Source organism: Scyliorhinus canicula, chromosome 2, assembly GCF_902713615.1.
Source record: "Scyliorhinus canicula chromosome 2, sScyCan1.1, whole genome shotgun sequence".
Classification (NCBI taxonomy): domain Eukaryota; kingdom Metazoa; phylum Chordata; class Chondrichthyes; order Carcharhiniformes; family Scyliorhinidae; genus Scyliorhinus; species Scyliorhinus canicula.
In genome coordinates this window covers 86,521,673-86,549,270 of record NC_052147.1, presented here as the reverse complement: position 1 = coordinate 86,549,270, position 27,598 = coordinate 86,521,673, and the positions used below count along the sequence as shown (strand labels likewise).

Here is a 27,598-nt window from a genome sequence, read left to right as displayed (position 1 = left end):
CCGTCTACCTCCTTCGTTCCAGTGAGAAGAAACCAAGTTTATTCAACCTCTCCTCATAGCTAATGCCCTCCATACCAGGCAACATCCTGGTAAATCTCTTTTGCACCCTCTCTAATGCCTCCACATCCTTCTGGTAGTGTGGCGACCAGAATTAAACACTATACTCCAAGTGTGGCCTAACTAAGGTTCTATACAGCTGCAACATGACCTGCCAATTCTTATACTCAATGCCCCGACCAATGAAGGCAAGCATGCCGTATGCCTTCTTGACTACATTCTCCACCTGTGTTGCCCCTTTCAGTGACCTGTGGACCTGTACACCTAGATCTCTCTGACTTTCAATACTCTTGAGGGTTCTACAATTCACTGTATATTCCCTACCTGCATTAGACCTTCCAAAATGCATTACCTCACATTTGTCTGGATTGAACTCCATCTGCCATCTCTCCACCCAAGTCTCCAAACGATCGAAATCCTGCTGTATCCTCTGACAGTCCTCATCTCTATCCGCAATTCCACCAATTTTTGTGTCGTCTGCAAACTTACTAATCAGATCAGCTACATTTTCCTCCAAATCATTTATATATACTACGAACAGCAAAGGTCCCAGCACTGATTTATCCCTGATCTTCCATTCTGCCCCATCTCCTCCACTTGTCTCCCCAACTATATAATCCATCACATTTCTGCCCTTTTTCATACAATCCATAAAATCTGTACAGTGCAGAAGAAGGTCATTCGGCTCATTGAGTCTGCACCGACCCTGTGAAAGCGCACCCTACCTAGACCCACTCCCCTCTCCTATCCATGTAACCCCATCTAACCTGCACATCTTTGGACTTGTTCAGTTCTGCTTAAGACTCGTACAGAGTCAAAATGTTCACTCTGTTACTTCCTCCAAAGCTATTACCAGATTTTCTGAGTTTATCCTGCATTTTCTGTTAGAATAATATTATTATTATCATCAATGCTCACAGGGCAAGGGTTCAAATCCCACCATGGTGGCTGTTGGAATTTCAATTCAAATAATAAATCTGGAATTAAAAGCTGGCTCCAGTCCTGCTGACCATGAAACTACAGTAGTCCCCCTTTATAACGCGGGTGTTGGGGTCCAAGACAGCCACCCGCGTTGCATCCGAGCCGCGGATATCCACGATGGGGGTTTTAAATTTATTTAAAAATCTATGCTAGCGCTTCCCATTGAGAGTCTACGGGGGGCGGGGGGAGAGGTCAGACCCCCGTAGACTCACAATGGGAAGCGCTAGCATAGATTTTTAAATAGTTTTAAAACCCCCATCGTGGATCTAATTAAAACAGTGTCAATTTCAGCGGCCGGCTCACTTTGATCCGGAGAGGAAAGCTGCTCTCTCACTGAAACAATCAGCCGGCCGCTGAAATTGACACTGCCGGCTGCTCACTCCCTGTCAGCAGCGGCAGAATTGTATTCAACCACGATACCTTATCTCTTGGCTTGCCATAGACATCACTCTACCATTACCATCAAGCCAGGAGATCAATCTTGGCTCAATGAAGAGTCTAGGTGCGCATGCCTGGGGCAGCACCAGACATATCTAAAAATGAGGTGAAGCTGCAACACCGGACTACTTACGTGCCAAGCATTGGCAGGAGCATGGGTAGACAGAGCCAATCTCTGCAATGTTGCATTCATTTGTGAATAATGAGGGAGCCCAGCACATCAATGCAAAAGATGAGGCCAAACCCTCCCCCTCCCCCCAGGTGCACTCACCATTGATGGTCCCCAAGCACCCGGCCACCAAACCCAACAAATCATTTCAAAGGAGAAAAAGCTCTCCAACAACAACCAAGAGAAAACACCTCCTCAAATGTCCCCCTCCTGCCAGTCCATTGTCCTTCAAAAACACCATCACCTTCTATGGCGTACCAAATTAGTATTCCCGATTCTGGAAAGTGACTGGCCGTATATAGACTCCAAACTTCACCCCCTTTTGAAGAGGGCAGCCTTGACCCAGTTAAACCTGGCCCTCCACCAGTTCTGCACCCAGGTCTTGGCACACCCGCAGTGCCCCCTCATACACACCTTGTCTGCCTCGCCCACCGAAGAATCTTGCAACCACATCACCATCGCCCTTGACTCTCGCCTGCCTGTGGCCTCCTCCGTGGCCTCCTGTGCGCTTGGTTGCCTCCAGAGGCTGATCACAGGCTCCTCCCCCACTTCACCCTCCCATCAGCTTTTCCATCAATTTTCAAGCAATTCTGCTCCTTCGATGCCTTTGGGCATCCCCACGATCCACAACTTTTGCCTCCTGGAGCGATTCTCCACATTCTTCTCCTTCAGCCTCTTTTGGGTCTCCCGCATCACTCCATCCTCCGCTATCAATGAGGCAAGCTGCTCCTTGTGCTCTCCCACCACCTCCTCCACTTTCTGGATCGCCTGGCCCTGGGACTCCAGTCCCTGCTCCACTCGGTCAATCCATGCTTTGAGCAGCTCTACCACCTTGGCCAGGTCCTCCAGACCTTCCCTTCTCATTTAAAAGAAGTTTAAGTGAGCAGCATAGACAAGTTGGGCCAAAGGGCCTGTTTTTTATGCTGTAAACTTCTATGACTCTACCAGCTGCTCCGTTGATCACCTGGACGGGCAGCACAGGCCCTTTTCCCTCCACCTTCTTAACCTGTGGCGGACAGGCTCTCCTGCTCCACCAGCTCCCTTCTTCTGGACCCACTCCAGCCACACCAAAGACATTACACCTTCTCCTGGCACTCTTGCACCTCTTTCCATCCAAATTCCACCTTGGGCAGGAGCTACCAAATATGCGGCCGCTCACTCCATGGCCACCACCAGAGATCACCTGGCAATACTCTTAAGGGTTCTGCCATTTATTATATATTTCCCACCTGTATTAGACATTCCAAAATGCATTACCTCACATTACCGTGGGGCAACACGGTAGCATGGTGGTTAGCATAAATGCTTCACAGCTCCAGGGTCCCAGGTTCGATTCCCGGCTGGGTCACTGTCTGTGCGGAGTCTGCACGTCCTCCCCGTGTGTGCGTGGGTTTCCTCCGGGTGCTCCGGTTTCCTCCCACAATCCAAAGATGTGCGGGTTAGGTGGATTGGCCATGCTAAATTGCCCGTAGTGTCCTAAAAAGTAAGGTTAAGGGGGGGGTTATTGGGTTACGGGTATAGGGTGGATACGTGGGTTTGAGTAGGGTGATCATGGCTCGGCACAACATCGAGGGCCGAAGGGCCTGTTCTGTGCTGTACTGTTCTATGTTCTATTTGTCTAGATTAAACTCCATCTGCCATCTCTCTGCCCAAGTCTCCAACCGATCTCTCTCCTGCTGTATCCCCTGACGGTCCTCATCTCCATCCACAGGTCTACCAACCTTTGTTCCGTCCACAAACTTACTAATCAGACCAGTTACATTTATATACACTACAAACAACAAAGGTCCCAGCACTGATCCCTGCGGAACACCACTAGTCACAACTCGCCATTCAAAAAAGCACCTTTCCATTGCTACCCTCTGTCTTCTATGACCGAGCCAGTTCTGTATCCATCTTGCCAACTCACCTCTGATCTCGTGTGACTTCACCTTTTGTACCAGTCTGCCATGAGGGACCTTGTCAAAGGCCTGACTGAAGGGAACTTTTAGACTCATTCTTGTGAAATAGTAATTATTTCTCTAAAACATGATTTCAGACAGGGATTGTAGTTGTTTTTTCATGTGATTTAATCCTAGCAGGAAGCTGAATTTTGCTTGGCTGCTTTCTAAATCAGCCCAGGCAAACTACTCCCCTCTTTTCAGATTCAGTTTAAATTTCTTTTGTTCTGAGAAAAGTGGTAAACTATTTTTGTGACTTAGGGTTACATTTTTTTTGATAAAAACATGGAAAATAGGGGCTGGTTTAGCACAGTGGGCTAAACAGCTGGCTTGTAATGCAGAACAATGCCAGCAGCGTGGGTTCAATTTCCATTCCGGCCTCCCCGAACAGGCACCGTAATGTGGCGATTCGGGGCTTTTCACAGTAACTTCATTGAAGCCTACTTATGACAATAAGCTGCTGTTATTATTGTCATTGTCGTTGTATGTTTCAGAAGGAATTATAGAATCATATAATTTACAGTGCAGAAGGAGGCCATTTGGCCCATCGAGTCTACAACGGCCCTTGGAAAGAGCACCCTACTTAAGCCCACACTTCCGCCCTATCCCCATAACCCAGTAACCCAACTAATCTTTTCGACACTAAGGGGCAATTTAGCATGGCCAATCCACCTAACCTGCACATCTTTTGACTATGGGAGGAAACCGGAGTGCCCAGAAGAAACCCATGCAGACACTGGGAGAAAGTGCAAACACCACACAGACACCTGAGGCTGGAATTGAACCTGGGTCTTTGGAGCTGTGAGGCTAACCACTGTGCCACTGTATCACTCGGAATCTGGAATACATTGCTCAAAAGGGTGATGGTGATGGAAATAACTTTTGAAGGGGAATTGGAGATATATCCAAAGGTTAAAAATAATGCAGAGCTATGGGGAAAGAAAAGAGGAATAATTACAAATTTTTTCTAAGAGCAGACCAAGGAATGAAGTATCTTCCTGTGCTGTAAGGTTCTATGACCTGGGCCCAAACATATTTATTGAAGACCTTGATGGACAAGCACACTAAATTCTCTAAGTTAGGCATTAGCCAAAATGGACAAGGAAGGGCATTAACAGACCGTGCTCCTTTCTTCCAAGAACTCTGGGACCTCTTGTTGATAATTCCAAATTCAGGGCCCCTTTCTGAACATACTGTCGAATGTCAGGGGCCACTTGTAGTGCTCCCAAAATACTGTCCTGCTGCTAAAGTTGATAAATTATTGGCTTTGATAAAATCTGACATCAAGTAACATCCCTCCTCTTTTTGACGTAATCTATCTTCAATAAATATAACATGACCTTGACTGTAACTTTTATATCTAGTTCACTCACATGGCAGTGTTATTTCTGACACTTCATTTATCTGAAGGGCTCATTTCATTCTCCTTTTCTTACATAGCCATCAGTTAAATCAGCACTTATCAGACACCCTTTGCCAGCAGATTTTGGAACTGGACAGCATTGCGATTCTGAACCATGAGTCTTCAGAAGGTGAAGTGGCTATGGGTGAACAGGTAAAGCATTGATGCGAGGTTTTATTAATTTAGAATTGAGCGTCAATGATCCACAAATGTTTTCTCCTGACAAAGGATTTAGCGTATGTATTGTGTATTCAAATCCAGATGCAAATCACTGTTTAGTTTACAATGCTAAATATATCATTTGTGTTCTTGAATTGGAAGAAATGAGCATGTCAGTAAAACATCCAGCTGTATGCTGCTGCATGCTGCTCTTTGTGACACAATGAACAACTTACAACACAATGTTGTATGTTTATGGATCAGAATGCATCAGGCTAAAGTGAAATTGGGGGAAATTTGTGGTTATTGGAGTAGATTTTTATTGTGGGAATATTTCCTCAGAGCAATAAAGTCAAAATCAATCTTGGCATAGTGCAAATAGGGCCTGCTTATCATGTCTTCTTTTATTTCTGATGAATTCAGTGTTTTTTATCATTGACCTGTGCATTATTTAAATGTAGGTACTGAAAGTACTGGATGGCTTCTGTTGCAGAATCCCAGGATGTACTTTCTTCTTTGCCTACTCCTATTAAACTATAAAATTGTCATCACTTGATGTGATCTGTAAATGAGCAGAAATAAACTCCAGAAACACAGAGGCTGGTAGACTGGCTGTACACAAAGTGAAATAGAATTCCACATGGAACAATGTGAGGAGATGTGGGTGGACACAAAGTTAAATGGAATTCCACATGGAACAATGTGAGGAGATGTGGGTGGACACAAAGTGAAATGGGATTCCACGTGGAACAATGTGAGGCGATGTGTTTTAGTAGGAAGACTGAGGAAAGACAATCCAAGCTAATGGCAGAAGAGAGAAAGAAAAACCTTGGAAATGTTTGTGCACAATCTCTGAAAGTGACAGGGCAGGTCAACAACAAGTTATGAAAACATATGGGATCCTGAGCTTGGCAACTGGTGGTAAAGAGTGAAAAATCCATGAAGGTATGCAAAATCTATATACAGCCAGGGTCCCAGTTATGGCCAATTTTGGGTGTTGCACATTGGGATTGCTACAGATACTTTGGAGAAGAGAAATTTGCCAGAACAGCTCCAGGTTTTCGGAATTATACTTGCATCAATAGACTGGAGAAGCTGGAATTGTTCTCCTTGGAACAGAGGAGACCTGGAATCATAGAATCCCTACAGTACAGGAATCCCTACAGGAGGCCATTCAGCCCATCGAGTCCACACCGACCCTCTGAAAGAGCATCCTACCAAGGACCACTACCCGCCCTATCGTAGTATTCCCATAACCCCATCTCACTGCTGGACACTAAGGAGCAATTTAGCATGTAGTACCGGAGCACCTGGGGGAAACCCACGCAGACACCGGGAGAATGTGCAAACTGCACACAGTCAGTCACCCAAGGTTGGAATTGAACCTGGGTCCTTGGTGCTGTGAGGCAGCAGTGCTAACTGCTGTTCCGCCCCTAGGAAGGAGATACAGAAGCATTTAACAGGTTTGGATATAGAAAAGAAACTGTTTCCAATGACTGAAGTGCTGATAACAAGCGAGCACAGATTTAAGGTGATTGTCAAAGGAATTAGAGGCAACATGACACAAAAATGAATAGCTTGAATTTGGAATGTGCTATTGTCTGTCTGGGTATTTCAACAGTAGCTTAAATTTTTGAAGAGAAAAAATGGCCTATTGGGCAAGAGCCAGGAAGTAGGACTTAACTCGCTTGCCCCTTGAAAGAGTCAGTGCAGATTCAATCGGCCAAATAGCCTCCTTAACTACTGTAATTGCGTGAAATGGAATTTGGCAATAGATTCTGTTTTGGATTTAAAATTAATACTAGAATGTGAATTTAAAAGAGTTGTTTGATGTCATTGGTAATATAATGAACAGCAGCAGCTTTGACATTTTTCTCTGACTCAAATGAGGAAGTGGAATGCTGGAGATTTGTCCATTTAGAAAATTGGGGTGCTTCTTTAAAGCAGCAGATTCTTTTTTCGATTTGATAACTGACAAAACCAAGTAGTGGTCAGAATACATAGAAGGTAGGAGCAGGAGGAGGCCTTTTGGCCTTTCGAGCTTGCTCCGCCATTTATCATGGTCATGGCTGATTATTCATCTCAATAGCCAAATCCTGCATTCACCCCCATAGCCTTTGATCCCATTTTCCCCAAGTGCTTTATCCAGCCACCTCTTGAATATATTCAATGTTTTAACATCAACTACTTCCTGTGATAATTAATTCCACAGGTTCACCACTTTGTGTGAAGAAATGCCTCCTCATCTCTGTCCAAAATGGTTTACCCTGAATCCTCAGTGACCCCTGGTTCTGGACATACCCACCATTGGGAGCATCTACCCTGTCTAATCCTGATAGAATTTTATAAGTCTCTATGAGATCCTCCCCTCATTCTTCTCAACTCCAGAAAAACAATCCTAACCTGGTCAATCTCTCCTCATATGACCGTCCCACCATCCCTGGAATCAGTCTGGTAAACCTTCGCTGCACTCCCTCGAGAGCAAGAACAACCTTCCTCAGAAAAGGAGACCAAAACTGCACACAATATTCTAGGTGTGGCTTCACCATTATTATCAAGGCTCTATAATTGGAATAGCACATCCCTGATCTGTACTCAAAACCTCTCGCAATGAAGGCCAACACACCATGAGCCTTCTTTACCGCCTGCTGCACCTGCATACTTACCTTCAGCGACTGGTGCACAAGCACACCGAGGTCCTGCTGCACACTCCCCTCTCCCTAGTTACAACTACTCAGGTAGTAATCTGCCTTTCTGTTTTTGCTTCACACTTATAACCTCACACTTATCCAAATTATACTGCATCTGCCATTGGTTTGCCCACTTGCCAAACTTGTCCAGATCTTGTTGTAGGATCTCTGCAATCTCTTCACAGTTCATCCTCCTATCCAACTTGGTATCATCTGCAAACTTTGAGACATTACATTTTGTTCCCTCATCCAAGTCATTAATATATATTGTGAATATTTTTATGAAGCAAGTTATGATCTTGAATGTGCTGCCCAAAAGAATGGTGGAAGCAAATTCAAAAATACCTCTCAGAAATGAATTGGTAAATACCTAAAAAGGAAGCCTTTGCGATGAGGAAAGAGGAGAGAGGAATTAATTGGACAGCCCTTGGAGAACTGGCACAGGAGTGATGGGCTAAATGGTAACCTTCTGTATCATGTGGATGAATAGTTCATTCAGAACATGCAGCAACTTCCTGATGATCCCTCTCCATTCTGTTTAGACTTACTGAAAGTGGCAAGCTAAAATTTCATCCTGTATACCGAGTGTTTCAAATGTTGAATGATTTTAATTTTATTGGTTTTCTTTTAAAACTGTAATATTCAGGTTTTTATGTTTTGTTTGCATTGTCATCCAACCTCCATAGAGATCGATAACGTTTAAAAATAAATGTGAACTAGTGAATGGTGAAAAGTATATACAACAAGATTTCATGTTTTAAGACCTTTACTTTAACAAAACAAACTCAAAGGAACATTTATGAAACACTATTTCAGTAGGCAACATCTCTAAAGTATAGCCCCCCCCCCCATCTGCAATTAGCTCGGACAATGACCAAATCTCCTTCCATTCTATAGTATAAGAGGACACACTATTCTCCTGGAATAAGTCCAAAGTGATTCTAAGCTTTACCCTTTTTCAGATGGATAACAACTAATGGATCAGATCAAAGCTCTGCAGTGTTCAGAAAAGGTTTGTTAGACTAATACCTGGAATGGGCAGGCTGTCTTTTGAGGAAAGATTGGGCAGGCTAGGCTTACAACCACTGGAGTTTAGAAGAGTAAGAGATGACTTGATTGAAACGTACAAGATCCTGAGAGATCTTGACAGTGTGTATATGGAGTTGAGTTTCCCCTTGTGCGAGAATCTAGAACTAGGGGTCACTTTTAGAAATAAAGGTCGCCATTAAGATGGCGATACGGAAACATTTTTCTCTGATGGTCGTGAGTCTTTGGGACTCTACCTCAAGAGATGGTGGAAGCAGAATCTTTGAATATTTTTAAGGCAGAGCTAGATAAATTCTTGATCAGCAAGGAGGTGATCAGGGCAGTCAGGAATGTGATGTGATTTTACAATCGGATCAGCCATGATCTTAGTGAATGACAGTGCAGGTTTGAGGGGCCCAATGGTAACTCCAGTTCCTACTCATTTATAAGTTTTTTTTTAATGTCTTGCCACATCAAGTCATGAATGGTGGTGGATAATTAAACAACAAATTGGAAGAGACAGCTTCCCAAATATCTCCATCTTAAATTCCCTCGTACGAACGGGATATGGCGCTCGACTCATTGATCGACAGTTCCACCGCGCCACAGCAAAATACCGCACCGACCTCCTCAGAAGACAAACACGGGACACCACTGACAGAGTACCCTTTGTCGTCCAGTACTTTCCTGGGGCGGCGAAACTACGACATCTTCTTCGCAGCCTCCAACACATCATCAGCGAGGATGGACATCTTGCCAAGGTCATTCCCACACCCCCACTACTGGCCTTCAAACAACCGCGCAACCTCAAACAAACCATTGTTTGCAGCAAATTACCCAGCCTTCAGAACAGCAACCACAACACCACAAAACCCTGCCAGGGTAATCTCTGCAAGACATGCCAGATCATCGACATGGACACCACCATTACACGTGGAAACACCACCCACCAGGTACGCGGCGCATACTCGTGCGACTCGACCAATGTAGTCTACCTCATACGCTGCAGGAAAGGATGTCCCGAAGCGTGGTACATTGGCGAGACCATGCAGACACTGCGACAACGAATAAACGGGCATCGTGCGACTATCAACAGGCAGGACTGTTCCCTTCCAGTTGGGGAACACTTCAGCAGTCAAGGACATTCAGCCTCTGATCTCCGGGTCAGCATTCTACAAGGAGGCCTTCAGGAGACGCGACAACGCAAAATTGCTGAGCAAAAACTTATAGCTAAGTTCCGCACGCATGAATGCGGACTCAACCGGGATCTGGGATTCATGTCGCATTACATTCGGCCCCCACCAACAAGCCTGGACTTGCAGAGGCCTACCGACTGAACTGGTTTGGGACAATTCACACCTCTTTAACCTGGAGTTACCTCTCTCTCTGCATCTTTGATGATTTGATTGCCTGCAGGTGCTCGCATTCCGGGGCATCTCTGACTGTGTCTATATAAACATTTCTGGAACAAGCCTTTCCATTCACCTGAAGAAGGAGCCGTGCTCCGAAAGCTCGTGTTTGAAACAAACCTGTTGGACTTTAACCTGGTGTTGTAAGACTTCTTACTGTGCTCACCCCAGTCCAACGCCGGCATCTCCACATCATGTCCATCTTAAATGATAGGGGTTGGTGTCACATCTGTGCAAAAGACAACGGTGAAGCATTTGCAGCCACCTTCACCAGAGTAAATGATCCATCGCTACTTCTTCATGAGGTCCGTACCATTGCAGAGATGTCAATCTTCAGCGAATTTGATTCACTCCATGTGATATCAAGAAATGGCTGAAGGCACTGGATGCAACAAAGGCCCTGGTGTCACCTTGGTGTGCTCCTGAACCAGCTGAGCCCTTTGCCAAGCTGTTCCACGACTGCTAAAATAATGGCATTTGCCTGTCAATGTGAAAAATTACCCAGCCATGTCCTGTCAACAAAAAGCAATACAAGTCTAATTCGACCAATTTCCATCCCATTGTACCTCCTCCCAATCCTCAGCAAAGTGATCAAAGGCATTGTCAAGCGAGGCATCGGGTAACACGTACTCAGCAATAACTTGCTCACTGACACTCCATTTGGATTCCAGCAGAGCCATTCCGCTCCTGACCTCATTGTGGTCTAAACATGGACAAAAGAGCTGAACTTCTGGGGTGAGGTGAGAGTGACCTTTACTTTAAGATAGCACTTGATCAAATGCAGCATCAAGGAGGCTTGACAAAACTGAAGTCCATAGGAATCAGGGGGGGAAATTCTCCACTGGTTAGACTCGTATCTAGCACAAAAGAAGATGGTTGTGGTTGTTGAAGGTCAATCATTTCAGTCACAGGACATTTTTGCAGGAGTTCAATGGGGTAGTGTGGTAGGCCTAACCATCTGTAGCTGCTTCAACAATCCCCTTTCCTCCTCCATAAGGTTAGAAGTGAACTGTACAATGTTCAGTACCATTCTTGACTCTTCAGATACTGAACTAGTATGTGTTAATATGCAGTTAGATCTAGACAACACTGTATCATTCAAAGAACAGTACAGCACAGAAACTGGTCCTTCGGACCTCCAAGCCTGCAATGACCATGCTGCCCGTCTACCCTAAAACCTTCTACACTTCTGGGATCCATAGCCCTTTATTCCCATCCTATTTGTGTATTTGTCAAGGCGTCCTGTAAACGTCACTATCGTATCTGCTTCCACCTCTGGTAGCGAGTTCCAGGCACCCACAACCCTCTGTTTTTAAAAAGAAATCCTCCCTTGCATATGTCCTCTCAATTTTGCCCCTCCCATCTTAAACCTATTTCTCCTAGTAATTGACTCTTCCACCCTGGGAAAAAAACCTCTTACTATTTAGGACAGCACGGTAGCATGGTGGTTAGCATAAATGCTTCACAGCTCCAGGGTCCCAGGTTCGATTCCCGGCTGGGTCACTGTCTGTGCGGAGTCTGCACGTCCTCCCCGTGTGTGCGTGGGTTTCCTCCGGGTGCTCCGGTTTCCTCCCACAGTCCAAAGATGTGCGGGTTAGGTGGATTGGCCATGCTAAATTGCCCGTAGTGTACTAAAAAGTAAGGTTAAGGGGGGGGGGGGTTGTTGGGTTACGGGTATAGGGTGGATACGTGGGTTTGAGTAGGGTGATCATTGTTCGGCACAACGTCGAGGGCCGATGTTCTGTGCTGTACTGTTCTATGTTCTATCCACTCTCCATGCCCCTCATAATTTTGTAGACTTCTCTCAGGTCGCCCCTCAACCTCTGCCGTCCCAGGGAGAACAAACCCAGTTTATCCAACCTGTCTTCATAGCTAATGTCCTCTATACCATGCAACATCTTGGTAAACCTCTTCTGCACCCTCTCCAAAACCTCCACATCATTCTGGTAGTGTGGCAACTGAACACTATATTCCAAGTGTGGCCTAACGAATGCTATTCAACTACCGCATGACTTGCCAATTTTATTACTCAATGCCCCCATTGATGAAGGCAAGCATGCCATATGCCTTCTCGACTACCTTCTCCACCTGAATTATCACTTTCAGTGACCTGTGGACCTGTACACCCAGATTCCTCTGCCTGTCAATCCTCTTAAAGGTTCTGATATTTGCTGTATATTTCCCATCTGTATTAGACCTTCCAAAATGCATTACCTCATTTGTCCAGATTGAACTCCATCTGCCATCTCTCCGACCAAGTCTCTAACTGATCTATATCCTGCTGAATCCTCTGACAGTCCTCATCGCTGTCCGCAATTCCACCAACCTTTGTGTCGCTGAAACCTGCTAATCAAATTGGTTACATTTTCCTCCAAATCATTTATATATACTACAAAGAACTGGACGGCATGGTGGTGCAGTGATTAGCACTGCTGCCTACGGCACTGAGGACCCGGGTTCACTCCAGGCCCTAGGTCACTGTCTGCCTGGAGTTTGCACTTTCTCCCCGTGTCTGCGTGGGTTTCACCCCCACAACCCAAGGATAGGTGGATTGACAACACTAAATTGCCCCTCAGTTGGAAAAAAAAAGTTGGGTAATCTCAATATATTTTTTAAAAAGTGAAAACAAAATACTACAAACAGCAACGGTCTCGGCACTGATCCCTAAGGAACACCACTAGCCCTCCATTCAGAAAAGCACCGTCAAGTGCCAGGCAATTACCACCTCAAACAAGAGAATCTAACAATCTCCCCATGGTATTCAATATAGCATTGCTATTGCTGAATTCCCCACTATCAACATGCTAGGAGTTACCATTGATAAACTTTACTGGACCAGGGGGTTACCATTGATGACGAACTTTACTGGACCAGGGGGTTACCATTGATGACCAACTTTACTGGACTGCATTGTTCACGGGTGTGAATATCCTGAAGCAGTAAAATAATCTGAGCCCACCTTTAACACCAAGCACCCAAGCTGATTGTCAGGCAGAATCCACAACAGGTCATATGACCTCCCTTTTCTCAATTTCATCCTAAATTAAAGAGACAGTCCTGAAACATAATCATCTTACAAAATCTTGCATTTGTAACAATTGAGACAAAGATTACACCCAAACCATGAGTTAATGTACTGGTATAAGACTTGTAAAGTGGGCAGATATCTAAAGCAGCAAAGGAAATGAATTAAAATGTGATTATGTTATGAAAGAGAACATAAATAGGAAGGATTGTTCATACAACCTTCTGAGCTTGCTCCACCTTTCAGTATGATCATTACTGATCGTCTGCCTCAGTTCTACTTTCCAACTTACCCCCATATCCCTTGGTTACCTGAGAGTAAAAATCTATCTAACTCAATCTTAAATATACTCTACAATGGAGCATGCACAACCTTCTGGGGGTAGACATTTCCAAACATTCACAACCATCTGAGTGAAGATGTTTCACCTCATCTTAATGAGTCCCTTGTCCTGAGACTTGAGACAGACCCTTTGTTCTGGATTCCGTCACCAGAGAAAACCAACGTCTGTGGCTACCTGTCAAACCCCTTAAGAATCTTGTATGTTTCATTGAGTTAGCCATGTATGTGTACACTCAGATCCCTCGCAATATTTAAAATGTATACTGCTTTTCTGTTGCTACCAAAGTGAAAAACCTTACATGTATCCCATTATATTTAATCTGCTACGTTGTTGTGCACTCACTTAACTTGTCCATATCTCTACAGAGTCCATGCAGCTTGCAATCCCACACAGCCTTGTATCGTATGCAAACGTAGAAATATTACTCTTGGCCTCACTGTCTAAGTCAGTTGCATGGATTGTAAAGCATGGTAGCACTGGTTAGCACTGCTGATTCACAGCGCCGGGGACCGGGGTTCGATTCCTGGCTTGATTCGCTATCTGTGCGGAGTCTACACGTTCACCCCATGTCTGTGTGGGTTTCCTCCAGGGACTCTGGTTTCCTCCCACAATCCCGAAAGACTTGCTTGTTAGCTGAATTGAACATTCTGAATTCTCCCTTGGTGTACCCGAACAATCGCCCGAATGTGGCGACTCGGGGCTTTTCACAGTAACTTCATTGCAGTGTTAATGTAAGCCTACTTGTGACACTAATAAAGATTATTATAGCTAAGCCCCAACAATGATGCTTTTGCACTCCAGAGTTGCTTTCAGCTCCCTGTCCATTAACCAAAACTCCATCCAAAGCTAATATACCACCCCAACTCCATGGACCCTTATCTCTTTGAATATCTTTTGGAAATCCAATTGTATCTATGGGTCCCCTTTATCTACCCTACTTTTTACATCCTCAAAAAACTTTCATAAATTTGCCAAACATTATTTCCCTTTCATAAAAATATGTTGACTGTCTATTCATAATGTGATTTTCTAAGTTCATTGTTAAGACTTGATATATTTCACCATTTCCTGACAACTGATGTCAGGAAATTCTGTAGCATCAGGAAAGTCTGTACCTGACGGTTTTCTCTCTCCCTTCTTTCTTGAACATCGGTGATACACTTGCTAACTTCCAATCTGCAGAGGCCTTCCTAGAATCCAGGGAGTTTTGGAAAATCGTAAGCAAATCCCCTCTGACTGATCTGTTCCCTGTAAGAACACTATTCACGACGCCGTATTTGGTTTCCTTGGGCTATTGCTTTGCTTTGGTATCATGCTGCCAATAATATGCCAGTTACTTATTGAAGCAATTTCTTCTCTTTATTTGTTTTAATTTTAGGATGAAAAAGAGCACTTTGCTTCAGTCTTGATGACAGCAAGATTGCTGGCTAAGTTTCTTGGGTTCCTTGCCTTCCTCCCTTATCGTACAGGAGAGCGACCAACAAGGGACATGCAAGAGTCAGCTGTCTGCCTGAGGAATAAGGTGCGCGTACAGTCATTTTCACATTTCCTGTCCATAGGAATATACGTAGGCATATATTTGTTGATTTTAACCTGATCGGTCAATTGAGCTAATTTTATAAACCTGAACCATGCCTAATTTCTTGAAACTCCTTTTCCCCTTTCCATCTCCTTGCAAAATGCCAGTCAATTTCCCTCTAATTGAAAAGAAAATCAACACTGACCTGGCTTGCATGAATAATGATTGAAAAGAAAAAAACTTGTAAATTACCCCCAACTATTGATTAGGACAACATTAAATGGTATGGGGGGGGGGGGGGGGGGGGGGGGGGGGGGGGGGGGGGGGGGGGGGGGGGGAAAGCATCCTCCATGTTGAGTAACTTTTCAGCTCAACTGGTAATGGACCAAGTGCCTGTGACAGATCATAGGTTTAGATCAGTAATGGTAAGAGCAAAGAACAATCTAATATACAACTTCTAGATTAGAAGAGGGCTAATTTTAGTGGAATGAGGTTAAGATGGAACTGCAGAAACGGAACTGACTGGTGGGGAAAAAACTGTAAAGGAACAATAGATGATAAGGCAGGGTTGCTTATGGTACATTATAACAGGGACAGAGGTTACGGAGCCAAAAACCTCCTTGGATGCCGTGGGGGACTGAGATTGTGGTTACACAAAAAAAATAGGGTGTATGATGCATGTCAGGTGAATTTTGCAAGTGCGAACCAGGTCAATATAATAGGTTGGGAAAGGAAGTGAAGAGGAAAATAAGACTGGCAAAGAGAGAGTCTGTGAATAGAATGACAGTCAGCATGAAAAGGAATCCAAAAATCTTCTACCAGCATGTAATAAGTGGGCAGTAAGAGGTGGAGTGGGTCCCATTCAGGACAAGTAGGGGTAATTATGCTTTGAAGTGCAGGACAAGGCTGGTTAAGATGGTTAAGTCACCTGGTCTGAATGGCACGTATCCCAAATTGCTAAAGGAAGCAGGGATGGAGATAGCGGGGGGCTTGTCTTAAATCTTTTAATCTTCCCGGGATATGGGGAGGTGCCAGAGGATCGGAGTGTATAAAATGTGACCCCAATTAGTCTAACATCAGTGGTGGGTAAGGTTTTGGAATCCATGATGAGTGGAAAAAATGAACAGGCAATTGGAGAGGTTTGAGTTAATCAAGGATAGCCAACTCAGATTTGTAAAAGACAAAGAGTCATCCAGACTCGAAATGTTAGCTCCCTTTTCCTTGCACAGATGCTGTCAGACCTGCTGAAATTGTCCAGTATTTTCTGTTTTTGTTGTAAAAGGCAGATTGCACTTGACTGAATTGAATTTTTGGGGGAACCAGAGGTTACAATTTTAAAATGAGGAAAAAAGTGGAAATAAAATTCTCCTTATCTTTCTTCTGAGTGTTGTGAATCTTTGGAATTCTCTACCCTGAAAGGGCTGTGGAAGCTCAGTCATTGAGTGTGTTTAAAGTAGAGGTTGGCAGAGTTCTAAATACCAATTACATAAACTGATATGAGGACAATGTGGGAAAAAGGCAATGAAGTGTACGATCAGCCATGACCGTATTGAATGGCGGAGTCGGCACAGCAGGCTGAATGGCCTACTCCTGTTCCTATGAATCCAGACCGGATTTTGTGGAGTTTCTTCCAAGTAAAGATATGCAGCAAGTAGAGTAGACAGCCTTGTTAGTACTTTTAGCCAGAGAACCAGTTCCCCTTTTCCAGGTAAAAGAACAAAGAAAAGTACACTTCTGGAGTCCGTATCCCTCTATTCCCATCCTATTCATGTATTTGTCAAGATAAACTCAGGATCTTTTGGAAATAGGCTTTCAAGGAAGTTTTAAAACCTCATGGCTTGATAGAAGTCTAGATGTTATAGCCTGATTACAGCGGTGATGTTCCATCTGATGTTATTTCTGCAGTCTGCTGCAAAAATGAAGCAGAGCCTCTAATGAAGGCTTTCAAAAATGAGAGTTTTCGTCATGTGATGACTGGCCATTGATACACTATGGAAAGTAATAGTCTGTAAATAGAATCATCGAATGTCCACAGTGCAGAAAGAGGCTATTTGGCTCATCAAGTCTGCACTGGCCCCTGGAAAGGGCACAGCCCGACCCTACCCCAGTAAACCCATCTAACCGTTTCATATTATAGATTCCCCTTCCTGTGGTCAAAACCAATAGAGACAGATAAGAGGTCCTTAACACTTGTACATGATCAGTTTTGTTAGCTCTCCTCTTTGACACCTGGAAGATCTGGAATCAGAACTTATTGTCCTTGTTGAATTGGGATACGTCCTGCCAATGGCAAGTGCAGCATTTAACAAGGATGATGTCTCGGCATGTTTATAATACCCCACTTTTGGAAACTTGGCCAACTTTCTGTCCTTAAAGATCAACAGTGTCTTTTTTTAAAGAGGATATACAGGATTTTTAAATTTGTAATGTTCTCATGGCTGCAAAGCAATGACAAAGGTGATACGACATTGAGGGAGCAAAGATTATGGGTTTCATAAAAAGAGGCATGGAGCACAAAAGAGGGAAGAGTTATACTGAACCTTTTATAAAGCTCAGTAACAAGTCTTCAACACCAGGTTAAAGTCTAACAGGTTTATTTGGAATCACTAGCTTTCGGAGCGCAGCTCCTTCATCGGGTATAAATCTCTGGTTAGGCCTGAACTAAAATATTAGACCTTGACAGAAATCTTTGTATCCTCACTGGATAAGTCCCAGTGGACTGAAGGGTAGCAAGCATAATCCAGGAAAGGACAGGCCGGTGAGCTTTACTAATAGTATTGGAGAAATTCTCCAATACTAACTAATTATTTTACGAATCCGGAGAGGATTTGTCGAGACAGGATTTACTCCCATTTGGAAGCAAGTGGATTACCTAACATTTGTCCACAATATGTTCCAGCTTCCATGTTCTTACCCATGCACTAAGCCTGTCCAAATCCTCTTTACATCCTCTTCACAACTAGCATTCCTATCTTATTTTGTGTTATCCACAAATTTGGCAATATTACATTTAGTCTTCACATCCAAATCATTGTTAAAGATTTTGAACAGCTGGGGCCCAAATGCTGATCATTGCAGTATCCCACTAGTCACAGCCTGTCAAAATGAGAATGACCCATTTATTTTTACACTCAGTTGTCTGTCCGTTGACCAATCCTCAATCCATGCTAGAAATTACTCTCTGATTTTGTTATCTGATTTTATTTGCTAATCACCTGTGTGGAACCTTATCACAAGTGTTTTGAAAACCCAAATGCACCATATCCTCTGGTTCCTTCTTGTCTATTTTGCTGGTAATTCTCAAAAAAAAAATCCAACAGGTTTATCGAATATTAGTTCGCTTTCATAAATCCATGTTGATTCTGCCCAAATAATTTGTTATTTTGTAAGTATCCAGTTACCACATTTTTTATAATCAGTTCTACTATTTTCCTATTTACATCAAACTAAACGGTCTGTACTTCCCTATTTTCTCTCTCCCTCCTTTCTTCAACAATGGGTTTACATTTGCTATCTTTCAATCTGTTCCAGAATCTATAGTTTTGAAAGATATGTGGGCAGCACGGTAGCATGGTGGTTAGCATAAATGCTTCACAGCTCCAGGGTCCTAGGTTCGATTCCCGGTTGGGTCACTGTCTGTGCGGAGTCTGCACGTCCTCCCCGTGTGTGCATGGGTTTTCTCCGGGTTCTCCGGTTTCCTCCCACAGTCCAAAGATGTGCGGGTTAGGTGGATTGGCCATGCTAAGTTGCCCGTAGTGTCCTAAAAAGTAAGGTTAAGGGGGGGGGGGTTGTTGGGTTATGGGTATAGGGTGGATACGTTGGTTTGAGTAGGGTGATCATTGCTCGGCACAACATCGAGGGCCGAAGGGCCTGTTCTGTGCTGTACTGTTCTATGTTCTATATTTTAAAATAGATTTAGAGTACCTAATTCATTTTTTCCAATTAAGGGGCAATTTAGCGTGGCCATTCCACCTACCCTGCACATCTTTGGGTTGTGGTGGCGAAACCCACACAAACACAGGGAGAATGTGCAAACTCCACACGGAGAGTGACCCAAAGCTGGGATCGAACCTGCGACCTCGGTGCTGTGAGGCAGCAGTGCTAACCACCGTGCTGCCCTAGTTTTGAAAGATGACCGCCAATGCATTTTCTCTTTATAGCCAACTCTTTCAACACCCTAGAATGTAGGTCATCGATTCCTGGGGATTTACTAACCTTCAGTCCCATTAATTTCTCAAATACTAATTATTTTACTAATACTAATGTCCTTTAGTTCCCAATTTTCACTAGGTCCTTCATGAAGTGTGAAATCAAGTAATCATTCTGCTTCTCTGCCATTTCTCTATTCTCCATTATAAAGTTACCCATCTCTGTCTGTAATTTGTCCTTGCTAATCTTTTCCTTTTTGCATTCCTATAGAAACATTTCCAGTCTGTTTTTATATTTCTTGCCAATTTACGTTTTTTATTTTCCCTTTCTTTATCGGTTTCTTGGTTGTTCTTTGTTGAATTCTTAAATGCTTCCAATCCTCAAGCTTAATACTTTTATTGGCAACTTTATAATCCGCCTCTTAATTTCTAATACTACCTTGTTGTCCACATTTGATTCACTTTTCTTTTGGGTTTTGTGCCTTAAAATATTGTATTTTTGTTGTAAAATGTTCAATTTTGTTTTTATCCTGTGGTAGCTCTGCTGCACTGGCCTCCTAAGCTAGGGATTGTGGGTTCAGGTCCATCTGGGGTGATGATCAAGGGCAGCACGGTAGCACAAGTGGATAGCACTGTGGCTTCACAGCGCCAGGGTCCCAGGTTCAATTCCCGGCTTGGGTCACTGTCTGTACGGAGTCTGCACGTTCTCCCCGTGTCTGCGTGTGTTTCCTCCGGGTGCTCCTGTTTTTTCCCACAGTCCAAAGACATGGAGGTTAGGTGGATTGGCCATGCTAAATTGCCTTTAAGTGTCCAAACAAAAGGTTAGGAGGGGTTTTTGGGTTACCGGGATAGGGTGGATATGAGGGCTTAAGTGGGTCAGTGCAGACTTGATGGGCCAAATGGCCTCCTTCTGCACTGTATGTCCTATGTTCTATATCAGACCCCTGCTGCCTACAAACTAATTATGCCTCCGTGGACATTTTTCCATATAAATTATGCCTCCGTGGACATTTTTCCATATAAATGCAGGTTGATGCTAGAAACATTTCTACATAGTTATCGCATCAGGAATCACTTCAAATATTTGTGAAGGGATGCCTGCTCCTTGATCCCTCTGATGCCTTGCAGAGTAGTATTCTGTCGTCTAAAATATTGTCACAAATGAAATTTATGTCAATACCTGCTGCACTACGTCTTTGTTTGTGTTTGCTTGCCTAGGGTGCACCTGTTCTTGATGTATACATGTTACTGAGAAAATCAATGGAAAATCAACGCACTATTTTCACTGTACCCTGGGTGGTTGAGTTTCTTAGCATGGTGGATCATGTCGCACCATTCTTGGATTATTATCGCAGAGTGTTTATCCTCCTCTTGTATTTATACAGGTGAGTGTCAGGAGATGATAGCTAAGTAGTAGTTCCATTTTTCTCCCACCATTTCTTCTTCTGAATAATGGTATCATGTAAATAACATGACAGCCATGACTCCGTGGTGGTGGGTTCAAGTCCCGCGCCAGAGATTTTTAGCACTTAACTATCAACGGTACTGTCCTTTGGATGGAATATTAAACTAAGTCCCCATCGATAATGGCCTATTTCAGAGAAGAGCGGGGTGGTGGAGGTGGGATGTTATCCTTTGTATTTTTCTTTGAACCAACACCCCAGGGGCAGATTATCTGGTGATCACGTTTGTAGGAAGCGTTGACTGTTTCTCTCTGCTAGACTAGCTGAATGTTTGCAGCAATTTCTTTTTCAATTTATTGCAGAGTTGTCATGGGCTCAGGACCACAATGGTCAAAGCCTGATTTTTTTTTTCAGCTGCTGCTCAATGGTTTCTAATTTACTAGAATTTGTGAGTCACATTTAATTTTTGTCAGTTGATAGGCAGGAGAATTTACAATACTTGATCGTATTGCTTCTTCAGTTACGTTAGCCAAAAGATGTCATGTTAAAGCCACAGTGTCCTGGTCAGACAGCAGCTTAACTATCATGTTCATATGAAACATTCAAACCACAGGCAGTTCAGATAAAAGAATGAACAAACTTCGATTTCTGTCGTGCCTTTCAGGACACATTTACAGCAAATGAAGTACTTTTGACATGTAGCTAGTGCAGTAATGTAGGCAAAACCTAAAACTGTTTCCTGATGCCACAGGATTGAGTTGTAAAGAAAGAGGGGTCAATCTCTTTCTCAACCTTAAGTATACTCAATAATGAATTCCAAAAATCTTTGAGTGAAAAAATGCTCCTCATCCTCCTCCTCATCTCCTTTATCCTGAAAATATGTCCCCATCTTCAGGTTCCCCAGGTAGAGGAAATAATATCTCAGTATCTATCTTTATAATCTTGAGTATCTCAATACGATCACCTCCCGTTCTTCTGAGCTCCAGAGGATAGTTTTATTAAATTATTTCACAGGATGTGTGCATCATTGACTAGGCCATCATTTGTTCCCCATGCCTAATTGCCTTTGAAAAGGTGGGGGTGAGCTGCCTTGAACCGCTGAAGTCCATGTGGTATAGGTATACCACAGTGATGTTAGGAAGGGAGTCCCAGGATGTTAACCAAGGAACAGTGTTATGGTTCTAATGGTGTGTGGCTTGGGGGCGGGGGGGGATGCTTGCAGGTGGTGTTCCCATGCATCTGCTGCCCTTGCATTTCTAGATGGTAGAGGTTGTGGAAGTTTCTGTTGAAGGAGCAAAGGTGAGTTTATATGATGCACACAATCTGTATATGGTACGAACTGCTGCCACTGTGTGTCGGTGATGGAGTGAGTGAATGTTTAAGATGGTTGACGAGGTGTCTTATCAAGTGGGCTCCTTTGTTCTGGGTGGTGTTGAGCTTCTTGAGTGTTACTGGACAGTCGGTTATCCTCATGTCTGAGTTCTGTTTGGAGGGGTGGTGTTGCCCATGTCTGTGGTGGGGGGAACAGGGTGTTGCAATGTCCATCGGGGGGGGGGGGGGGGGGGGGGGAGGGGGAGGTGGAACTTCAACTTAATTTTGAGCTTGGGGCAATTTTCAAAAGGACAATCTCAGAGGAGCCTGTCTTGCCGGTGTCTTTATGTCTCCAGTCCAGAAAAAATTCTAAGTAAGGGAGAATTCGGTGAGAATCTCTCCAAGCTCCAAAAATTGACCTGTGTGGGTGAATTGAAATGGGAATTGCGACGGTACAGCCGGCGGGATTCTCACCGGGTTTTCCCACCCAATATGACACCCAGTCACTTTTTGGGAGATCGCCTTCAGTATTTTTCAATCTGAGAATTTCCTCCAGTGATAATCATTTGGCCATCAAATTATGGTTTGGTGTTTGATAGTGCTACACTACTTTCAAAGAGGGAGAACAAAGGGGTATTTGTTTATTTCAATTAAAATGGCATTACTCTTTGGTTCATCAAACAGATCTTTGGTTCTAACAAGTGAGCAAAATGGAAATTTCCTGAACAAGCTGTTGGTCCTTGCTGTTCTGGGATGGCTTTTCCAGGCAAGTATTTATCTAATGTTAAATTGAGTTTTGGGTTTGAAAAGTGCAGAATGCATATTTGAGGTGTTTTTCAGATGCCTGACTAATTTGTTGTAGTAATTTGGGGTGTTCATTGGTAGAAAATGAAGGGGTTTGTGTTGGTCTTTACTTTTGTCCGTGACTCTCCTCCCCCTATCAACACGGTGATAGCATTCTTCACTACATGGACTGTAGTGTCAGTAAGGCAGCTCACCAACATATTCTCAAAGGTCAACAGGGCTCGGCAATAAATGCAAGTTTTCTCACAAATGAATCATGTGTGAGAAACAAAAGACTTGCAATCATAAAGTAATCTCAAGATGTCCCAATGTGTTTTACAACCAATTAAGTACTTTTGAAGTCTGACCGCTGTTGTAGGAAATGTGGCAGTCAACTTGTGAACAACAAGGTCCCACAAACTGCAATCTTTTTAGTGCTGTTGACGTAGGAATTTGGCTGACACTGTGGAGAACTTCTTACCTCTTCTTCAAAATAGTGCCATGGGATCTTTTAAGACCAGCTCGAAGAGAAAGTGGAACCTCTGTTTGTCATCTCAACTGAAAAGGCAGCACCACTGACGGTAACTGAAGCATCAACCTCAGTGCTTAACCCTGGGTTGTGTGCTCAAGTTTCTAGAGTGGGATTGACCAACAACCTTCTGATTCCGAGGCGACTGTTAGCAGCTGAGCCACTAAAAACCACTGAGAAACCAACAGTGAGAAATTACTGAGGATTTCCAAAAACGAACAACTAATCAACCAGGCAAATTTATCATTTTTATTTTTTAAAAGCATGAAGAGATCAGCCTGATCTGATTAAATGGTGGAGCAGGCTTAAAGGGCTGAATTGTCTACATCTCCTAATTCCTATGTCCTTAGTCAGTTACATTGAATAGAGAAAAGATATCAAAGTCCATTTGTATATCAATCTTTTTGAGTCGGTATGACTTCAAAGCTCTGAAGAAATCAAACGGATTTGAAATGTAAACTCTATTTCTTTCTCCACAGATGCTGCCAGACCTGCTGAGTTTATTGAGCAGTTTTCTGCTTTTATATTTACTGGGCAGTTTAATTTGGCGGATCCATGCTTCCTGAATGAAGGCTTGGGGCCCATGAACTCATAATCCTTATAAGTGACAAAAGAAGAGCCTTTTGAAAAGACCACATTCCAAAGTCTCCAGAGCTTTTCCAGCTTCAGATTTTGGGTCATATTGGGCTTTGAAATTAGCAATGCAAATAGTGAGATGTGAAGTATGGTATATGGCCAAAATTTCAACAACATTGTCAATATTTTTTTAGATTCCAACAGTTCCTGAAGAAATGTTCTTCAATGAAGAGAATTTTGATGGATTTGAATTAAGTGTATTGGATCGAGGCTTAGTAAGTAATCTGTCAAGCAGGCATTTTATCTCCAGTTTTTATTGCTTCGTCTAAGGCTGTTCAATTTACAGATGAAATTTCTTTTAAATTCTCAATCTTTGTTATTTAATTAGATTGTTCAGCTTTCCTGATTACTTATGAATAAAGACAATGCATTGTTAAACCATGCAGAGCAAGTGGTCGTCATTTGATCCACAGTATGTTTGCTGCATGGGAGCATTTGGGACAATACTGGTGAGGAAAGTTGCTATCAGTGCACCGGACCACATGTGTGAACAATGTGTGAAAATAGAATTGGGTGTGGCTGTGATGCCCCCCAAGACAGCATTGCCTGCAAATGCACACTGTCTCAAGTTCCCAGAGGACAGTTAACTGGACACTTGTGTCCAGGAAATGAACACTGGCAAGAGGCGGGCGTGAAAAAGGAGGACATTTATGCTGATAATCTTCTGTCTCATAAACAGTACGTGTTAGACGTGCGAAAATGACAGCGTGCATCTAAAATCTAATGCCTTTCAGTTGCTCAATCCAAAATATCTCTATTTATTTTCACACAATTCCATCTTTGTGCAGGCCATTCTGCTTATTCATCACCATTTATGTAAAGTAATTTAAACTGTCAATGTGCAATTCTAATTATGGTTATCTTCATATTGCATTATTTTTCTGAACTGGTTCAGAATTTTCACCTTTGGTGCAGGGTCCATTCTTCTTTATCTGTTTTTACCCATCTTGGCCAGTGACATTTTCTGGCTGTTTCCAATGCATAGTGTACAAAACAATTGACTATAAAGCACCTCTACAACACACTCCTCACAATAGTATTTTGTCCTTCTCGGAAGTTAGCAGATAATGGGGAAGAGTGTAATACAGAGTTATTGCTTAATTGTAAACATCCCAGTTTGTTTTCATTCCCAATTACTTCTTGCCATGATACACAGGTCCTGGTCAGACACAATCTGTGCCTTCACCTCTTCCAACCCCAATAGATAGCCCCAACCTGCTGCTGTGTATTTCTCTGTTGCAGCACAATTAAGATTAGAAACTCTAGGAAATGTAAGCTTACATCCATGCCATATCAATAAGCAATGATAGCATAATGGACTCGTAATCCAGAACCTTTGGCGAATGATTTGGAGATAGAACAGTACAGCACAGAACAGGCCCTTCGGCCCTCAATGTTGTGCCGAGCCATGATCACCCTACTCAAACCCACGTATCCACCCTATACCTGTAACCCAACAACCCCCCCCCCTTAACCTTACTTTTATTAGGACACTACGGGCAATTTAGCATGGCCAATCCACCTAACCCGCACATCTTTGGACTGTGGGAGGAAACCGGAGCACCCGGAGGAAACCCACGCACACGGGGAGGACGTGCAGACTCCGCACAGACAGTGACCCAGTCGGGAATCGAACCTGGGACCCTGGAGCTGTGAAGCATTTATGCTAACCACCATGCTACCCTGCTGCCCCCGAAGGTTCAAATTACACCATGGCAGCTGAGAAATTTAAATTCAGGTCATAAAATCTGGAATAAAAAAGCCAGTATCACCAGTGATGACCATGGAAACATTGGATGGTTTGGTCTACAAGTGACTCCAGGTCCAGAACAGTATGTTGGTTGAGCTAAAATAGTTTGAGGTGGGCAATAAACACTGGTTTGTCAATAACACCCAAATCCCAAGAACAAATTTGAAAAAAATATTGCTCTGTGGTATCTCTGTTTATCTCACCTCATTTATTAAGAGCTCCTCACCCCTGTATTGAAACATTCGGATGGATGTTCGAGTCACTGGAACAGATTGCAATGGTGTCCCCCAGTGAGTCAATAAAGAGATCAAAGTTTGTGACTAAGATGCATCTGTTTTTTTAATGTGGAACAATTTGACTACATATTTGAGGAGAGGCAAGACTGTCCACCCTTAAGATCAAGGCAGCATTTGGCAGTGTGTGGCATAAAGGACCTCTAGTATGCTAAAATACTGAAGCAGCATCTGTGGAGTGAGAATCCGTCAACATTTCAGGATGCAGTTTCATAGAGCAGTATTTCCAGTATTTATTATAGCATGGACAACCAGAAGTGGCTTGCATGTTATGCTCTTAGATTATTTACGAGTAAAGTACCATTCTGCTGTTTGGAGTCATACCAAGTACAATGGAAGATGGTTGTGCTGTCAATCATCTTGGCACCAGAACATTATTGCAGCAGTCCCTCAAGGTGGTCCTAGTCCCAAATATATTGAGCTGTTTCATCAATAAAATTAGATGTGGGAACTTTTGCTGATGCCTTTAAAATGATCAGTTCCATTCGACTCTTTAGATAATGATGCATAGTAAAACGGGCTGCTTCAAGGCCTGGACAGCATTAGGGGTTTAGGTTGTGAAGTGGATAGTAACATTCTACCGCAAAATGACCATCTACCATGAGAGAATATTAACCATCTTCCTGGACATTCATAAGAATTATCATCATCATATCCCCCATCACCAACATCTTGGGGATCACCATTGACCAGAAATGTAACTAAGTGTAACAGGCTGCAAATTCTGTGGTGAGTAACCCACCTCTTGACTGCCCAAAGCCTTTACTCAAGAATCTCAGCATCCAAGAAAAAAATAGCTCGCTTGATTGGCGCGATATCCACTACCTTAAACATTCACTCTCTCCATCACCAGCACACAGTCGCTGCAGTGTTTGCCATCTAAATCATGCACGGCAGCAACTCACCAAGACTTTGTTGACAACATGAAATGAAATGAAATGAAAATCGCTTATTGTCACGAGTAGGCTTTAATGAAGTTACTGTGAAAAGTCCCTAGTCGCCACATTCGGCGCCTGTCCGGGGAGGCTGGTACGGGAATCGAACCGTGCTGCTGGCCTGCTTGGTCTGCTTTAAAAGCCAGCGATATAGCTGAGTGAGCTAAACCAGCCCCTAGTGAGCTAAACCAGCCCCTAGTGAGCTAAACCAGCCCCTTCCAAACCTGTGATCTCTACCATCTTGAAGGGTAGATTCAAGGAAAGGACTGATGACTTTACTCTGCTTATGACTTCTCGTGTATTGGTGCTATTAACTGAATGGATAAACAAAAGAGGCTTGCTTTTAAAACTGAGTCAAGGCTCTAAACTGGTCAGAAGTGACACTTCTTCCTGGGAAAGTATCCAATCCTCTTTGTTCCTGGGATTTTTGGGGTATATGGTAAAATTCAGTTGCTCTGTTGCATTAAAGCTGCCAAGAGGTCAAGTCAGTGGGAGCATCATCTGTAATAATTGAGAATCCATCCCCAAGAAATGTATCTACTCCAAACTGAGTGTGCTGTATTTTCTTTCCTATTTTCAGGATTCTGTTCAATTGGTTGATCAACAACTGCTCTATCTCTGCTGTCCCTACCTGAGTGAGTATATTCTGGTC

General features: G+C 43.4%; 1 protein-coding gene across 3 annotated transcripts in view; it reads left to right on the top strand.

Moving 5' to 3' along the window:
• The window catches only part of cdan1 (codanin 1), a 135,163-nt gene that overhangs the window by 76,568 nt on the left and 30,997 nt on the right, over window positions 1-27,598 (top strand). For all 3 annotated transcript variants that reach the window (XR_005458509.1, XM_038782056.1, XM_038782046.1), the window contains exons 12-17: window positions 5,026-5,140; window positions 15,018-15,161; window positions 20,525-20,691; window positions 22,705-22,786; window positions 24,103-24,183; window positions 27,527-27,581. Coding sequence is in view for 2 of the 3 variants with exons in the window: in XM_038782056.1 (XP_038637984.1) it covers window positions 5,026-5,140; window positions 15,018-15,161; window positions 20,525-20,691; window positions 22,705-22,786; window positions 24,103-24,183; window positions 27,527-27,581 (644 nt within the window). In the remaining variant the exon portion in view is untranslated. The remainder of the gene's footprint in view (window positions 1-5,025; window positions 5,141-15,017; window positions 15,162-20,524; window positions 20,692-22,704; window positions 22,787-24,102; window positions 24,184-27,526; window positions 27,582-27,598) is intronic.